This window comes from Osmerus eperlanus, chromosome 2, assembly GCF_963692335.1.
Source record: "Osmerus eperlanus chromosome 2, fOsmEpe2.1, whole genome shotgun sequence".
Taxonomy (NCBI): domain Eukaryota; kingdom Metazoa; phylum Chordata; class Actinopteri; order Osmeriformes; family Osmeridae; genus Osmerus; species Osmerus eperlanus.
The window spans coordinates 24,107,893-24,125,459 of NC_085019.1; the positions used below are offsets into that span (position 1 = coordinate 24,107,893).

The 17,567-nt window shown below is 48.0% G+C and overlaps 1 protein-coding gene across 1 annotated transcript; it reads right to left on the reverse strand.

The window, feature by feature from the left end:
- Positions 1-1,018: 1,018 nt before the first annotated feature.
- On the reverse strand, positions 1,019-7,548 carry LOC134038681 (uncharacterized). The gene is made up of 14 exons (XM_062484217.1): positions 7,540-7,548; positions 6,891-7,222; positions 6,590-6,706; positions 6,270-6,464; positions 6,039-6,154; positions 5,875-5,933; positions 4,507-4,955; positions 4,087-4,411; positions 3,157-3,964; positions 2,838-3,047; positions 2,420-2,732; positions 1,673-1,732; positions 1,309-1,571; positions 1,019-1,263 (listed from the first exon to the last, which is right to left on the reverse strand). The coding sequence occupies exons 1-14, from the start codon at positions 7,546-7,548 to the stop codon at positions 1,019-1,021; spliced, it is 3,501 nt and encodes a 1,166-aa protein (XP_062340201.1).
- Between the last annotated feature and the right edge of the window lie 10,019 nt (positions 7,549-17,567).

Genomic DNA, 17,567 nt, shown 5'->3' on the forward strand with positions numbered 1-17,567 from the left:
CAGCATAGTTATGATTTCTCTGCAATAAAGAAGTATTGTATTCCACATAATTCATACCATTTACTCAACAGTGTATTTAGTGCTTTTCCATTTCTGCAATAAAAATATTCTGCAATAAAGATCATTTACTGCACATTGTGATTCATACAGTTCACAGTCACTGAACAGCATAGTTATTCCTTCTCCTTTTCTGTAATAAAGATATATTGTATTCCACATCATAATTCATACCATTTCTACTGCACATTGTGATTCATCCAGTTCACAGTCACTGAACAGCATAGTTATGACTTCTCTGCAATAAAGAAGTATTGTATTCCACATAATTCATACCATTTACTCAACAGTGTATTTAGTGCTTTTCCATTTCTGCAATAAAAATATTCTGCAATTAAGATCATTTACTGTACATTGTGATTCATCCAGTTCACAGTCACTGAACAGCATAGTTATGACTTCTCTGCAATAAAGAAGTATTGTATTCCACATAATTCATACCATTTACTCAACAGTGTATTTAGTGCTTTTCCATTTCTGCAATAAAAATATTCTGCAATAAAGATCATTTACTGTACATTGTGATTCATACAGTTCACAGTCACTGAACAGCATAGTTATGACTTCTCTGCAATAAAGAAGTATTGTATTCCACATAATTCATACCATTTACTCAACAGTGTATTTAGTGCCTCTCCATTTCTGCAATAAAGATATTCTACTGAACATTGTGATTCAAACAGTTCACTGAACAGTGTATTCATTCAGTCCTTGTCCTGGGTTTATCAAGTGAATTGAACCGATGTTAGTCTGGTGTCTCACCTCAGACCTGCTTGCCATGGGAGTCCCTGCCAGTAGTCCTAAGACTACAGGCAATTTAGCTCTGAGGGTCCTGGACACACACAAGCCTCTAAACCTCGCCAAGGTCTCGGTTCTTCTAGAGGAGGAACGCAGAACAAGAACTTGAACTATTTACAAACTGAAACGTCCAAGCTACCCAACACGAGGCTCAGTGTCACTATCACTTCGCCCCCTTACTAGCGTCTCTCTGTTCCGCCAGCCACACCTCAACGCTCTTCCCGCCGGAGGACACAGAGCAAAAGTAGGAGCCGCCGAAGTGGCTGTGTCCTGTGTCTTTCCTCTTCGGCAGCCCACACTTGCTACACAGAAATTGTCTTGTGGCCTTCCGGGGCTGGTCGGTGCCACCCGCCGCCGCCGCCTCCTCCCTCTTTCGTTTCCTCCAGGCAGTGGTACGGGAGACTGTCTCTGGAGGAGGAGGAGGAGGAGGAAGAAGAGGGTGGGGGGGTTCACCGACATTGTCCTGGGAGAGAGCAGTTGAGGCTGGGGGCTGGGCTGGCGGAATGGGCACTGGGGCGGGCCGTCGCTGCTGGGTAGCCTGGCGTGCGAGGTCCTGCGGCGTCAGGAAGGCAAAGGGCTGCCGGTGTCCCTCCTGCTGATAGTGGAGGGGCCTGGCAGCAGGGAGAGGCTGGGCAGCAAGGCTTGGTCCAGGAGCAGGGGGGACCAAGTCCTGTAGGAGGATGGCCCTCTCCCTTTCCCTCTGACGCATGCAGTACCTGTAACACACAGACAACATTCTGTCATTCATGTATTACACACACAGTCATGTTTATAGAGACAGCCCTCCCTAATACCGTTACATTTCCAGATATCTCACCATTGGGACAATGTCCTTTGATTTAGCTGAAACAGCTGTAGGTTGGTCTGGGCCATCATCCTCGGGCTGTCCAGCACTGCCTCTCTAATGGCCACGTAGTCCGCCATAATGAGGGACCACCTGGTCCTTTTGACCCCGGCGGACTGCGTGGCACTGGGATGGAGATGGCAGAGCTGGCTGCAAATGGCCTCCACGAGTCGACTCGTGCTTGGCCAACTTGCAGGGCCCGAGGCGGTTCCGAGCAGGCAACTACAACAAAAAAATAACTGTTATAAACTCCATCTATATTTAATATGAGCCATAGATGCCTTTTCTGTGTTATGAAATGAATGAAAATAAAACATACCGCTTGAGTGACTCCCTGCCGGCAACACCGGGAGTCTTGATTGCCTTGAACCTCCCCCTGACCAACCTCTCCTGGTGTTGCGCAGGGTAGACCAGATGCCGTTTGTCTGGCTCTGGTAGAGCCTGCCATAGCTCTACCAGCCGGTCTACCCTGCTCTCACTCAGCCCCGGAAGGTGACGCACCTCCACCAAGGCTGTGGCCAGCCTGTGGACATGTTGGTATCCAGGCTGACCATCAGGGCCTTGGGTCTCCTGTAAGAGGAAAGACACAACAAAAAGGGAAAAGTGAATAAAAAGGCCAACACACAAACAACCGCATGTACGTACGCACGCAAGTCTACAAATTCACTCCCTCGTACCTCAGTGTCTGAAGAGGAGTTCGGAGGTGCGTCAACCTCTAACTCCGGGGCCTCAGGAGGGTTCTCGCTGTCATTGTCAGGGGGGGCGCCCGGAACGGATGGCCCAGACCTGGGTGCACCAGCGTGAACGCCTGACCGAGTTGCCGCCGCTGAGCTGGAGGACGAGGCGTCGGGAAGAGGCAGGTCGACATGGATGGTAGGGTCATCCTCATCGTCGCCTGCCTCTTCAAAGCCCTCGTCCTCCACATCGAGCTCCTGGATGGCGGCTTCCTCGTCCGGAACGTCAGGGTCCACGCTGGCGTCCTGCAGCACTCTGCCTGTCTGGGAGTACAGGTACTCCACCCCCAGGAGTTCTCCTGTAATGAAATAAAGAGAGGGGCAGTGGTTAGGATGGGGGGGGGGAATTTGGATGATAACTTGGATACGTTTACACTGACGAGAAGTATATTCAAATTACGCACCTGTGTACTCCCTTGGGGCGGTGTGATCCTTAACCAGACTCACGCCAAGCACCCGTTGGCTGAGCTGGTTAAGGGAGTGCTGCAGGTGGCCACTGTAGGAGAGCAGAGGCTGCTCCCGTCCCTCCACTGCCGCTGCGGCGCGGTTCTCGTTCCACCTCACCAGTCCATCCAGCAGGAACGCCTGAAAGTGTACATCGTTCGCTGATGTTCCTGAAGGAGGAAGACAAAAAGGCGTGCGATCAGACAGAGAACGAGACACCTTCTATCTGAAACCGATTATACACACAGAAAAAAAAGATGGTGTACGTCAATCAATTACCTGGGATGAACCGGTTTATATGGAGGTGGAACGACTCCAGCGATGTTGAACCGCGCGCGCAGCGATAAACCGGCAGACTGACGCTGCCCTTGGTCAGCCTGCCGGTCTCCGTGTACAGATCCACACCGGGTGGATCCTGGATGCAGTGGAGGTGACGCCTCTGCTCTTGCCAGATCGCCTGGATGCGGCTGCTGTCCAGGATGGGGATGCCCAGGGTGTCGAGTCCTTTCTCACCGCCGAAGGCCTCCAGCAGGTCGATGAGCCGCAGTTCCGTCTCCGCCGCTCCACGCGTGCGGCGACGGCAGTGGCGGCCCATCTCCTTCTTCGAGACCCGGCTGAAGACCTCCCCGTCGGTCAGGCCGACCATCCCCTGCTCCACCTCCAGCTGGGACCGCTTACCCTCCAGCAATCGACGGACGTCTGCTGCATCCCATTCAAAGATGCAGGAAGACAGCTGCCTCATGAAGGGACCGTACAGCTGGTGGCTCTCAGTGGTGACACCTGCTGCGAACCGCCGCATCAGGTGCCAGATGTCCAGCCGAACCACCAGCCGGTCCCAGTTGGCGAACAAGGCAGCTGTCTTGGATCCGCCGAAGCTGGAGCAACAGTCCCGGTCCACGTAGATCAGCTGGGGTGGAGGCACCCCGGCGAGTCGGTACCGCTCCTGTAGCCCGGCCGCCATGGGGAGCAGCAGGTCCACGCTCTCAGCGCTGGTGAGCACGCTCACGAGGACCTGCCCGTGCTCATTCCCAACGTTGGTAACCCAGGCGGCCGTGTTGGCAGCGGTACCAGCGAGCTTCTTGGTCACCTGGACACAAGGAGAGGGCAGGAGAGAGGGGAGAGACTGATTAAGTGACATGCATGCAAACAACGTGTGAAAATCTGACAGATGGGTATTACAGCAAGATGAAGCTAGTGAACACACGTTACCTTCTTGGTTGAGTCCATCTTCAAGATGGACCCAAACACTGAGGTGACCCTGGCCTTCACCTCGTCCAGCCGCGACAGCACGTCCATGCTGTAGACGGTCAGCAGCCAGACGGGCGAGGGCACCGGCGGCATGGCTGGTGGTGGTGGAAACTGCCGCCGCCCGGTGCCCAAGGCCAGGAAGTGCTCGCACTCGCCGAGGTACTGCATCGCGCGCCGCATCCAGGCTTCGCTGTGGCTCTCACACAGCTTAGTGTAGAGCTGAGTGGCGCTGTTCCCCAAAGCGCGCTCCCTCAGCATGGTAACTACCCGCAGGTCACAGGACAACCTGAAAAGGGACAGTGAGGGGGAGACAATAGAAATGCTTAATACCTAATACAATATCAAGTATTGAAAAACTGGTTGCTGGAGGTCTCCGCTTACTTGTAGGTGAGGACAGCTGGAAACAAGCAGCGGTGGGCTGCATCCAGCTGCCTCACGATGCCCTGTGACCATGCCACAACCTTCTTCGTACACCGAGAGCATGCCAGGTACTCAGTGGCCATGAGATACCAGGCATCGATGTCTAAGACCTTCCGGATGGTCTTGGTGTACACCCCAGCCTTGTGCATTTTGCCATTGCAGGCAGGCTGGGGGCATGTCAGCTTGAATGCCCATAAGCGAACGGGCATCCAGAGGAACAGCCGACAAGCGAAGAAGGCGTCTGGCGATGCGGGTGGCTGGTTGTAGATCGGCCGGGGCTGCGGAGGCTCGTACCAGAGCTGGAGATCTGGACGAACCTCCGCTCGGTTGTTTTTCCAGACGAAGAGCACCCGGCCGATCCACTGTTGCTGTGCAGTGCTGAGCGTGCCACGCCAGCCAGGGGGACACAACTGTGTAAGAACAACAAAGAGAGAGCACACACGTTTTCATATTAATTGATAACAGAATTATATAGTTAATCAGCTCATATAAAACATAGCCAATCATTTACCTCAGCACTGTCATCAGGGGGCCCTGCGGGCAGGAGGGCTTGCAGCAGGGGTAGCTGCTGCAGCTGCCCCTCCTCCTCCTCCCTCGTTGGGGCTGGGGGCGCCCTCACAGGAGGGAGAGGGGCCTCCCTCACAGGAGGGAGAGGGGCCTCCCTCACAGGAGGGAGAGGGGCCTCCCTCGTTGGGGCTGGGGGCGCCCTCACAGGAGGGAGAGGGGCCTCCCTCACAGGAGGGAGAGGGGCCTCCCTCGTTGGGGCTGGGGGCGCCCTCACAGATGCAGAAGGCTGAGGCACTTGGACCTGTATGCTCAAGGCTTTAGAATAAATAAATAAAAATAGAGAAGTTAGAAAAGCTATAAAAGCCTCACCAAAACACCAATAGAAATATTATGAGATGTTAATTTGCACTGCATTGCTTTGTGAGTAAAGTAAAAATGTTAGAAGGAAGCAGGCCTCAGCAATTATTGACATAGAACATGCACCCTTCTGCAGCCAAGGAGTAATTATCTGGACAACAAGCCCAATGAAAAAGGTAGTGTAAAATGTGAAAAGGTGATTGATGAAAGGGCAAGTCACTACAATGATGAAGCACGGACAGACGGCGTGAGCAGAGGACCGCTACAAGACACTGCTACGAAACAGTGGAGTGATATTTAAATTTCTCTCACCAACCTTACCCATCCTTTTTTTGATGTGTTAAAGGGAGGAGAAAAACATGTCAGACCGTTATATATCAAAAAGAATACCACAAATACTTTCACTACTACAAATACTACATTCAATAAAGTCTTTAACTTACAGTTCTCATATTCGTCAAGTACTCCGGCCAGCTCAGCGTCTGTGAAACTGTCCTGAGCTGGCCGCTGAGGAATAGACACCGCTGCAAGACACAGGAAGAGGGAGAGAGTGAGACGGACACAATGTCAGGAAACCAACTTTCCTCAATCATTGGAAAAAAATGACATAAAAAATCGTTAGCGCTCACCTGGTGCTGCAGGCTTTAGGGACGGCTTGATGACCTTCATCACCTTTGCCTGCAGCGCCTGGGGAGTCAGGGGTCTCTGCTGCCCTAAGCACTGAGAGACCACCTCACCAAGACGCCTATAAATGACACAAAAGGGAAGAGATCAGACACTGTTAACTCTGCTACTATAATAAATGGAGGCATATGTTCAAGTAATCCCCAGTTGGTCACACGACTTGTGAGACATCATACCCCTTTTGAGCCTGGCTGGCCGGACGGGAGGGGGGCGGCAGGATGGGCACTGGAGTGGAGGCCGCATGGGTGGATGTAGGGCCCCCCACTCCTGCTGCCGCCGCCACCTTGTGGTCTCTCATGCGGATGTACTTTAGGGCAGCATCCATCTGACTCCCCGGCTGCGGTGTCTTTCTCCTCAGCCACTTGACGAAACTGAAACGTTTGATGGCGTAAATAACTGTTTATATAATGTCATATATAATATTTATATAATCACAGACATGTCACTTTCTTCTTAAAATAGTCAAAGTATGTTGGTGTGGTGTGAATAGCCTTACCCGACTCTCTCCTTGTCCTTGGCGTCATTCAGATCCTGGAGCCGCTCACCCTTGTGTTCGCCGAAGCCAACAAGGGCCTCGCCCTCATGTCCGGGCTGGGAGGCCCTCATGTCCGGGCTGGGAGGCCCGGACTCACGCTACGTCACACGCCTGGTCGAACCTGTGGAAGACAAGGTTTGTGTTGCGGATGGCATTTCATTTCATGAAATTCACATGTAAGGGTTTACACAGCATTGGGTTCTAACATGTCCATTGTCTGGTCTCATGCAGTTCCATAACATACTGTACTCCTTCCACAAACCTGAGTGCCTCCAAAAACTCAGGAAAGGCGTGTGCGTAGCGAGTGAGGGCGTCCTTGTTGGCCATGAGCGCCGACTGTGAGCTGCTCCTCTCCCGCTCCTTCTGATGGGAGTATACGAGCGGGAGGGTGTAGCCCACGTTGTTCTCCAGTAGCCACTTGAACGTCTGACCCCAGTACTTCCCAAACTGGAGCCGGTGCTGGCTCAGCACCAGCAGGTCCGTACTGGGGTCACCGCCCTGGGAGACGACGTGGGCCCGTGCCTCAGCCTCCACCTCCTGTGCCGCTTTGGCCCTGGCGGGGGTTTGGGGGCACCCAGGGCCGCAGGTGTGGCCCTGAGCACCAGACCCCCCTTCAGGGTCTTCACAAATTTGGGGTTGCTTTCCATCTACACATTATGGATAAGTATGCAAAAGTATGGTTACACACTAGGAAAACATGAACATAATTGTGTATTCAGAGCCATCAGGCTTCTGAATGGACATTGATGCACTTCACACTAGTTAGCCACTTTACACACTGTCTCTATCAGCTAATGCTGGACCATCATCCAATGCCCATTGAAATCACAAGATCATGAGTTCGACTCCCGAGTCAGGGTATAGTATTTGTGCTACCTCATTTTTTATTTAGACATCTAGCATACGAATACCATTACCATTGTCAAGTAAATAATTTTTAAGAGACTAAGGCGAACAGCATATGCTATCATTGTGACAGCTACACGTGCTGAAGTCTTCACAGACACGGTGTTAAACTCGCTAAACAACGAATCGTGACGAGCCCAAATTAACACTACAGCTAAATCGTTGTTATGTCTGACAAATACAAGTACAGAATCTTATTGACAAGGACAATTTATAGACAAAATCACTTACGATTGTAAGTAAAAGTTGATCGCTGTCTCCAACTACAACAATGGCTGCAAGCTATAAAATCAATATTCCTAACGGCGGTCTGTGATTGGAAACACAAATGAAACAAGCTGGCATGCCCATTGGTGGCATTTGCAGTAGACGAGGGATTGGACGAGGCTGACCATGTGACTAAATGTAACAAATGAAACATTAAATTAGCGTTCCTCATTTTAGGCCCCTGTGCCTCTCTAGGACCTCAAAATATGATCAAAAACGGCAATTCAAATGGCAATTCAACGTGTCAAAATGCAGTTTGTATTATTTTGAATACCATTTTGAACAAACGCTTATTACATTGCATTTCATATTGGCAAGCTTTTTTTGAGTCTTTGTTCAAATGGAAATGCTTTTTTCAAGTGCCGATTCAATGTGCAAAGTGGCAATGCAATCCGCAATTTAAATGGGAATGCATTTGTCAAATGGCAATTCAATGTGGCAGTGAAACAGCGTACCTTGTCTACTGCATTATCATTTACTTGTCACTAGGGGTGGGAATCTTTTGGTACCTCGCGATTCGATTCAAAATCGATTCACGATTTTTTCGATTCGTGATTTTTTTTGATTCATGATCTTTTCGATTCATGATCTTTTCGATTTCATGATTTTTTCGATTCATGATCTTTTCGATTCATGATTTTTTCCATTCAGGTTCAAGAATTTACGCGTCATCCTTCTTTGCTCTGCGCCAGGGGCCAATGCTAATCTTCTCTGTATCGTTCCAATTTTAGTATAACCCTAACCCGCTAGCTCACTGACAACGACAATTACTGTTAAAGAATAAATTACTCATGATTGTCTGATTTACAGATCCGCCATGGCAGTGTTTTACGGAAGTTGGTGTCCACATTTGCATTACTGCTACTTCGGACAGTTCTAAATAGAATCTAAATTAAATTGTCGTCATGTTTGACGAATACATTGTTGTTGGTGGCCAAGCAGCGAAGCTGCGGAGCCACTTAAGTGTTTCTACCTTTTCATGATATCTTGGGACATCCCGTATGTGACACATGATAACTTGTGATAACAGCCGAATTGATGCGGCCGCCATTTTGAATGACTTAAAAAATCTACTTCTCCTACAATTTCAAATGTCATCAAAATTTGCAGTTAAGCCAGCAAACAGGAAGTTGGGTCGTTGCATGTCATCCTTGCGCTATTGAAAGAGGAATGAGCTCTGTGCAGATTCCAATTATTTTCCAAATTGATTGGCGCATGTGACCACCGGTTCCATTTATTTGACCAATGGCTACTGCCCCGAAAATGCTGGTTCCATTTAGCGAACCAATCCAAACCGTGTATTCGTCTTAAAAAACCTCCATTGCCAAGTTTAACCTGTAGCCCTCGTCTCGTACTGTACACCCATACCTAGCGTAAGTTAAGCACCCATCGTTTTATGAAAAACGACCCTCAAAACGTCTGTAAAGTAACGTAAGCTGTAGCTGGCTTTCGATATATAACATGTGCTGTTTGTAAACGATAGTGGCATAGTAGATAAGTGTGAAATAAGTTACGATTGACACAGTAGGCACTGAAATCATATCGCTAGCTAGTCATCATAGTATAGGTTAGTCATCATAGTATAGGTTGATGTAACCTGGTGAGGGGATGGGGCTTGATTTTTTGAGTTAGAGATGACGGGATGTTGGTTTGAGTGAAAGGAACCTTGAAATAATTTGCATTTCAATATCCCTTTGAGGACAGGACAGAACAGGAGAAAAAAGTTCAGACATCATGAGAGTTCACCCTGTTAAGTTTTCTGGGGACGCATCAACCCCCCCTCCAGGAAAAACGTTCTGTGCACCATGGTGGCCTCCAATTTTGCCAACCACAAGTAAGTCTGGTTTAAAGTGTGAATCTGGTGTGAATATTGTCTTTGCTCAATGTCGGTGAGGATTAACACAAGTTTTTGTTTTTTAGAAAGGAAGAGATCCAAGACAGTCCCAGACCCCCAGACTCCCACTCCACCACCAAAAAGTAAGCTTTGCGCTATTGAAAGAGGAATGAGCTCTGTGCAGATTCCAATTATTTTCCAAATTGATTGGCGCATGTGACCACCGGTTCCATTTATTTGACCAATGGCTACTGCCCCGAAAATGCTGGTTCCATTTAGCGAACCAATCCAAACCGTGTATTCGTCTTAAAAAACCTCCATTGCCAAGTTTAACCTGTAGCCCTCGTCTCGTACTGTACACCCATACCTAGCGTAAGTTAAGCACCCATCGTTTTATGAAAAACGACCCTCAAAACGTCTGTAAAGTAACGTAAGCTGTAGCTGGCTTTCGATATATAACATGTGCTGTTTGTAAACGATAGTGGCATAGTAGATAAGTGTGAAATAAGTTACGATTGACACAGTAGGCACTGAAATCATATCGCTAGCTAGTCATCATAGTATAGGTTAGTCATCATAGTATAGGTTGATGTAACCTGGTGAGGGGATGGGGCTTGATTTTTTGAGTTAGAGATGACGGGATGTTGGTTTGAGTGAAAGGAACCTTGAAATAATTTGCATTTCAATATCCCTTTGAGGACAGGACAGAACAGGAGAAAAAAGTTCAGACATCATGAGAGTTCACCCTGTTAAGTTTTCTGGGGACGCATCAACCCCCCCTCCAGGAAAAACGTTCTGTGCACCATGGTGGCCTCCAATTTTGCCAACCACAAGTAAGTCTGGTTTAAAGTGTGAATCTGGTGTGAATATTGTCTTTGCTCAATGTCGGTGAGGATTAACACAAGTTTTTGTTTTTTAGAAAGGAAGAGATCCAAGACAGTCCCAGACCCCCAGCCTCCCACTCCACCACCAAAAAGTAAGCTTGGTTGAAAGTGTGAATCTAGTGTGAATATTGTCTTTTCTCAATGTTGGTGAAGATTAACACAGTCTTTGTTTTTCAGCAAGGAAGAGATCCCGGCCTCCAGTCAATTTCCAGAGCCGTAACTGGACCCTGTACAAAGGTGCGTGCAGAATCCACACCTGCACAGATGTATGCATCCATTTTTCTTTTAAATTTGAATACCTCTAAATGCTTTTTCATTTCTTCTCTCTGCAGACAGGAGAGGAAGCTATGCCACTCCTCCGCCCACGAAAGCGGTCCAAGCTGCGGCCGCCTTGGCTTCCCCTCTCCTGCGGACCAGATCCACGGCACTGAGGAAGAGGCAGAGGGCAGCCGCTGAGGCCAGCGGGTCTGCTGCCCCGACGCAGAGGCAGGGCAGATCTCCCAGGGCTTTCCCCTGCAAGATCTGCAAGCAGCCCAAGAGGAAGGAGTTTGGCCAGTCAGTATAAGGGGGAACACTTCTGTGAGGCAGTAGGAGGAGGGAAGACTGCAGCACAGTGGCTGGAGGAGAAGAGGGGTCAGGACTTTGTTTTGAGGCTGCCAAGGACCACGGCCTGGAGGAGGAAGAAAGCTAGGGAGAATGTGGAGAAGAAGAGGAGGAGGGAGGAGGAGGAGAAGATGAAGGAGAAGAAGAAGGAGAAGAAGAAGGAGAGGAAGAACAAGTAGTAGTTCATATTGTGGATATTTTGTTTCATGTATAAATACAGCACTGTAATCCCAACTTTCAATAAAGAAACACAGTAACAAAAGGAATTAAAATGTTGAACTGTGTCATTCCTAACATCTTACATCTCCAACATAATGTATTCATAGAGGCTTGAATTACAAAACCAAATAATCATTATTATTAGTACATTCACAAATCCTTCTTTGACTCTTGTACATTATAGCTGAAGATGTTCTGTGCCGTCAGCCCAATGCATGCTCTCGTGGCTAATTTGCATATAGCGCATTTGATTGGTCTGCGAAGTTGCCGCCACCAGTTTCAAAGTACAGGTTGTCATGGGCATCCTTCAATGGTTGCCGCCACAGTATAAAAGTCCAGGTTGTCAAGCGTTCTTTCACTTGGTTTTCATCTAGAATCCAAGTACTGCTGTTGACCTTCACTGATCCAAAAGCACAACCTTTGAAAACCTTTGAGAGACTTTACATTGCAATTTGCTCCCCGGACTACACCTGGATTTTCGATTGGATTCTTGTCGACTTGGATTTTGCAGCAACGCGTGAGTGTATATGTTTTAATAATGTAAAGACGATTGCTAAAATATGTCAGATGGCACTGTCGCTAGCAACTGTCGCTTGCACGTGGAGCTGGTAGCTAGGTGAAAAATATGTTGTGAGGGGCTAGGTAGTAGAAAACATATTTAGATATTCAGCTTAGAAATGTTTGTAGTGCTAGATATTTGAATTAATTCTTGTATTTTGTGTGGCTGTGCAGAATGGATTTCTGTCCCAGTTTTAGATTTCGTCCGTCCGGCGAGCTCACCCTTCAGGCTTCACCTGCTGCAGGGGCTGAGGCTCTCGCTGTCCAGCGAGGGCCTTCAGCGGCTGCAGGGGTGAAGACCGCTCGGAGGGTGAGACGGGAGGCGACGGAGTGCGTGGCGGCCGGAGGAGGAGATCCCAGCGACGCCAGGCTGGTTCTCAGCCAGTCGGTGCTCCAGTTCGGTAAGTACAAGGGAATGTCATTTCGCTGGCTGTTGGGGAACGATCTGGGGTATGTTGTGATGGTGTTGGCTGGTCACCAGCTGGAGAGGGAGACTGGCAACGTTTCACAGGTGCCGCTGATGGAGAACAAGGACGCCCTGGACCAGTACGCCCAGCTGTTTCCCCGGGTGGTGGCTGCGGTCCGCGATCGGCGCGTGGTGGACGGGACCCTGGACCTGCCGCCGACGGCCGACGAGGGACGTAAGCTTGTGGGCTTTGGGACGCATTCCGCGGTCTCTTTCGCTGCCCTCTACGAGTCTGTGGACCAGCAGCATGCATCGTAAGTACCAAACTCGTTGAAATGAAACAATTGTTAAATGTAATTACTATTAAGATTGTTGTAATGGGCAAAGTTACTAAGTTACTTTATTTACTGACCATTATCATAAACTATAGTACTGTGTACTGTCTTTAGGTAAGTATAGGTTACTATGTGTACTAGAGGTTTAGTATACTGTATCGTATACATTATTTTGTATATTTAGGAGGTTTATTGTATTATATTTGATCTTATCATAAATGTAATCTATGTTCTGAGTACTTATATGTCATGTTATTCCAGGTTGCTTTGCATTGTGTCCTAAGAATTTTAGTGCCCAGTCTGACCCTCTGTTGTTCTGTGCATCTGACAATAAAAAGAAGACTTGAGACTTGTATTGTGAGAGTAAGCCTTATTTGAAGAAAGTTAACCGTTCTCTGATGTCTTTACATTATCTTACAGATATGTACAGTGGCTTAGAAGACAGGTTTCATGTCCAGGCTCTCAGATGTCGATGCTTATTGACTACATCAAGAGGAGGGATGAGAAGAAAGCGTCTTCTTCCTCTACCGCCTCTCGGCCTCCTTCCTCTTCTTCATCGCAGCCTGCGGGTTCTACAAGAACGTCAGGAGGGTCCTGGACAGAGACGGCTGGTACTACATGGGCACAGAGTACCTGGAGTGTCGTCCCTGTGGCAGGAAGTGGCCTTCGTGGTCACCTGACATCATCCAGCAGCTGGGCATGGAGAAGAGAATGCTGTTCCCAGCCATCCTCACCTACAGGTGGGTGTATCTATGTGTTGTTGTGCCTATGTGTGTGTTAGCCCATTGTGAGGAGGGAGGGGGGGAACTATATTTGAGAGCCTGTTCCATGTTTTAATATGTGCTTTGTCAACAATAATGTAATCTAATTTGTAAAGTAATCTAATCAAATGTTTCCCCTTTTTTTTCCTCTTTTTCTTGTAATTAAGATTGTCTTGCGACAAGAGGGTGATACAACAAATGGCTGGCCGCACTCTGGGCAACGGCGTCTCCCAGCTCCGCTCCTACCTGCTCGAAAGCCACACCAAGGCCTGGATGGAAGCAAACATGGGCTACCTGTTTGCCCGTCGAAAGTTCCTTCAGGCACCAGGCACCGTGGTCGGCCCAGCACCGCTGCCACCGATGGCCGCCGTGCCTTCCCTGCAGTGGCTGTTGTCCGTGTTCGTGCGCGACGCAGCAGATCGTTTGGGGGAGTCCAAAGCCAAGGTGACTTCAGTGTTTGGAAGGATACTGAAGATGGGCTCCACAAAAAAGGTATTTAAAATATAATTCACAACGTTCATTTAACAACAACTCCCGTTTTTTATTGTCAGGTGGCGGCAGTTTTATCTGTGTTTTTTACTAAACAGATGTTTTGTTATTTTGTGGTTTCTCTCTTCAAAGATGACCAAGAAGCTAGCTGGCAAGGCTGCCGGGACAGCTGCCTGTGTCACCAACGTGGGCAATGAGCACGGCCAAGTGCTCATGTCCGTCGTCACCGCGGCAGAGGGGAGCGGCTTGCAGGCCCTTGCTCGTGGCCTCCTCAACCGCTACAGGGATGCGGGAAAACCACCCCCGCAGGCCCTCTACGTCAACCGGGACTGCTGCTCTGCGTCAGGCAAGTCCAAGACGGCGGAACTGTTTTCAGACTGGGAGGAGCTGGTCGTCAGGCTGGACGTGTGGCACTTCATGCGTCGCTTTCCTGCCGGCGTCACCACGGAAAGCCACCAGCTCTACGGAGAGTTCATGCGACGGATCTCCTTCTCCATCTTCGAGTGGGACATTGGGGATGTGGAACGCCTCCGTGAGGCAAAGCTGCCTGCGGGCGCTGCTCCCACCAAGCAGGAGATGGCACGCCACTGCCGCCGATGCACGCGCGGGGCGGCCGAGACAGAGCGGCTGCTGGACGAGACCGTGCAGGCCTTCCTGGAGGCCAAAGACTCCATGGGCATCCCCCTGCTGGACAGGGCCAAGATGGAGGACATCTGGAGCACGCAGCGGCGCCATGTGAAGTGCATCCAGGATCCACCTGGCGTCCACCTGTACACGCGCACGGGACAGCAGGTCAAGGGAGGAGTGGTGCTGCCCATCTATCGATGTGCCAGGGGCTCCACTTCACTGGAGTCCTTCCATCTCCACCTGAACAGGTTCATTCCTGGTAAGTGCTGTTATGTTGAACACATGAACATCAGCGCCAGTGCCTTGCACTTCCAGGTGTACCTGTTGGAAGGTCTCACGCAGTGGAACGAGGACCATGGTTGTGCAGCCGTGCAAGGGGCGGATCAGTCCAAGTCCTGCTACATAGGAGATCTGCAGCACTCCTTCCACCTAACCCTACAAGTGTGCCAGACTGTCTGATTTTTCCCTCTCCTCTTGCCTAAAACCAAACCCTCCTGCTCCCTTTTCTACCCCACCTGCACCCTATCCTAACCTCAACCCTAGACCTCTTGTCTGTCTCCCCTTCTCTTGCCTGAACCTAACCCTCCTGCTATCGATCCTACTCCTGGCACAAACAAGGGAAGGCAAGACAAGGGAAAGCGGGACAGTGGTATGGGAGGACTTGCACACAGGATGTTGGAAGGAGACCTGGACACAGGATGTTGGAGGGAGACCTGGACACAGGATGTTGAAACTGGACTTGGATCCATTCTCTACAGGATTTCTTCACGGTATCTATCCTACTCCTAGCGCAGGTAAGTACCTGATCAGTGTTCTTTTTCAGGTTCATGTTGTTTAATTGTTAAGTCACTTTTCATTTTAAAGTCGCTTTTTATTGCAAAAAGTCGCTTTTTATTGCAAAAAGTCGCTTTTTATTATAAAGTCGCTTTGAAAAAAGCCGTCTACTAAATCAATAAATGTTAATATATTACACTGGCATTCTGTTAGTTCTTTCCATTTCTACCTCAGGACTGCATTGTGTTGGACAGTTTCTCTGTGGACCAGACTATTTTACAAAATTCTGGTATTGATTTACCAATTGGACTGGAATCACACACTGGGGATTTGATTAAACCCTGGTGGGCCTGCCTATGGGGAGGGTGTCTAGCGTATTTAATCTTTATTATATGCACGTAGTCTCTACAAGTGTGCCAGACTGTCTGATTTTTCCCTCTCCTCTTGCCTAAAACCCAACCCTCCTGCTCCCTTTTCTACCCCACCTGCACCCTATCCTAACCTCAGCCCTAGACCTCTTGTCTGTCTCCCCTTCTCTTGCCTGAACCTAACCCTCCTGCTATCGATCCTACTGCTGGCACAAACAAGGGAAGGCAAGACAAGGGAAAGCGGGACAGTGGTGTGGGAGGACTTGCACACACACTGTAAAACCTACCAGCTCATCTTAATAAAAGAAGTAAGCTAACCCAACTTAAATGGCATAGAAAGTTTTAGTTACTTGAGTGATACACTAACATGAACTCATAATTGAACTGCAGCCATAATGACTCAGTCATTTGGAGTTTGATCAACTTCTGGTAGACTTTTAAGTTAGGTGTATCAATTCCAATGTGTTGTATTAACTAATTTGATCTAAAATGACATTAAATACAGTGGCTGTGTTCGAAAACGTGTTCGCCTCGCAAATCATTTCAACCATTATTACTTGTTACATTAACGATGTTATCGGATAGTACAGTGTCTATTTCTCGGTAACTTTTGAAAAATCTAAGCGAGAAAACGCTGAAAATGTAAATTTACATACAAAACACGGCTATCAGCAGAGTTAGGTCCGCCATCTTTGTTCACAATTTCCAGTTGCCGAGGGAGCTGGCGCAGATTTGTGGCTAATAGGCAGCTTCAAGGCTTTATCGATGCTAAGGGAAGAGAGGTCGTAAGACAGTGGGTCTGTCTTTTCTGTATGTAAATTTACATTTTTTGGCATTTTCTCGCTTAGATTTTTCAAAAGTTATTGAGAAATAGACACTGTACTGTCCGATAACATCGTTATTGTAACGAGCCATAATGGTTGATGTGATTTGCAAGGCGTCAGTCAGCCAACTTTCTAACATAGCACAGCCTATGTGCTACGTTCAAAAACAACGTTTTTTTTTATACCTTCACCCATAAGATATCTCACGTCAGACTTATTGAGAGATCAAGGATCAACACAGCCAGCATTTTAAGAGTTTTCGAAAAGACCCAGTATATTGCAAACATGTTTTCATCAACCTCATGCCATTTTAGGCAAAGATGTTTTAATTTTTTTGGGCCCTTTAAAACTATTTGTAAAACCATTAAAACTTAAATGTTGTCATTTCTTGGCTTTCAGATTAGTAATTTTCATTGTGAATTTGTTTTAGTTTTTAGCAGCTTTGAACAATCAGATTGCAGTTGAATAAATAAATCAAAGAACCCACATTGCATCTTTTATGAGGATTGGGCTATTTCAAAAAACACAATTATCAATAAAGAAAGGGGGAAAAAAAAGGAAGAGTAGCGTCTAGATCCCATTAACGCAGTTTACAACCCTAAACCAGGATGAATGACTCCATATTCTGCGTTTTGGGGATCTAGACAAGTGATCTATTTAACATCGACGCAGCGCACTCACATGCTGTTGTTTGTGTGAAGTAGAACTAGCCAGGCGTAACGATACACGGCACGTTGACCCAGCTCAGCTCAACGGCTCAGTTAAGAAAGTGAAGAAAGAAAGAAATTCAAGAAAGTGAACAGAGAAGAAAGAAATTCAAGAAAGTGAACAGAGAAGAAAGAAATTCAAGAAAGTGAACAGAGAAATTCAAGAAAGTGAACAGAGAAATTCAAGAGAGAGAAGAGAGAAACTTTTCTGTGGTTTTTGCTGTCCTTATACCAAGTATGGTAGCTAATGATGTTCTCTTTTATTAGCTTGCTAGCAAGATATTTGAAAGCCAACGTTAACGTCGACATTACTGTGAGGAAAGCGTGCCCTTTCTCAGTTTAGTTTGCCTACGAAACAAGTCTATTTTCACCCGTTA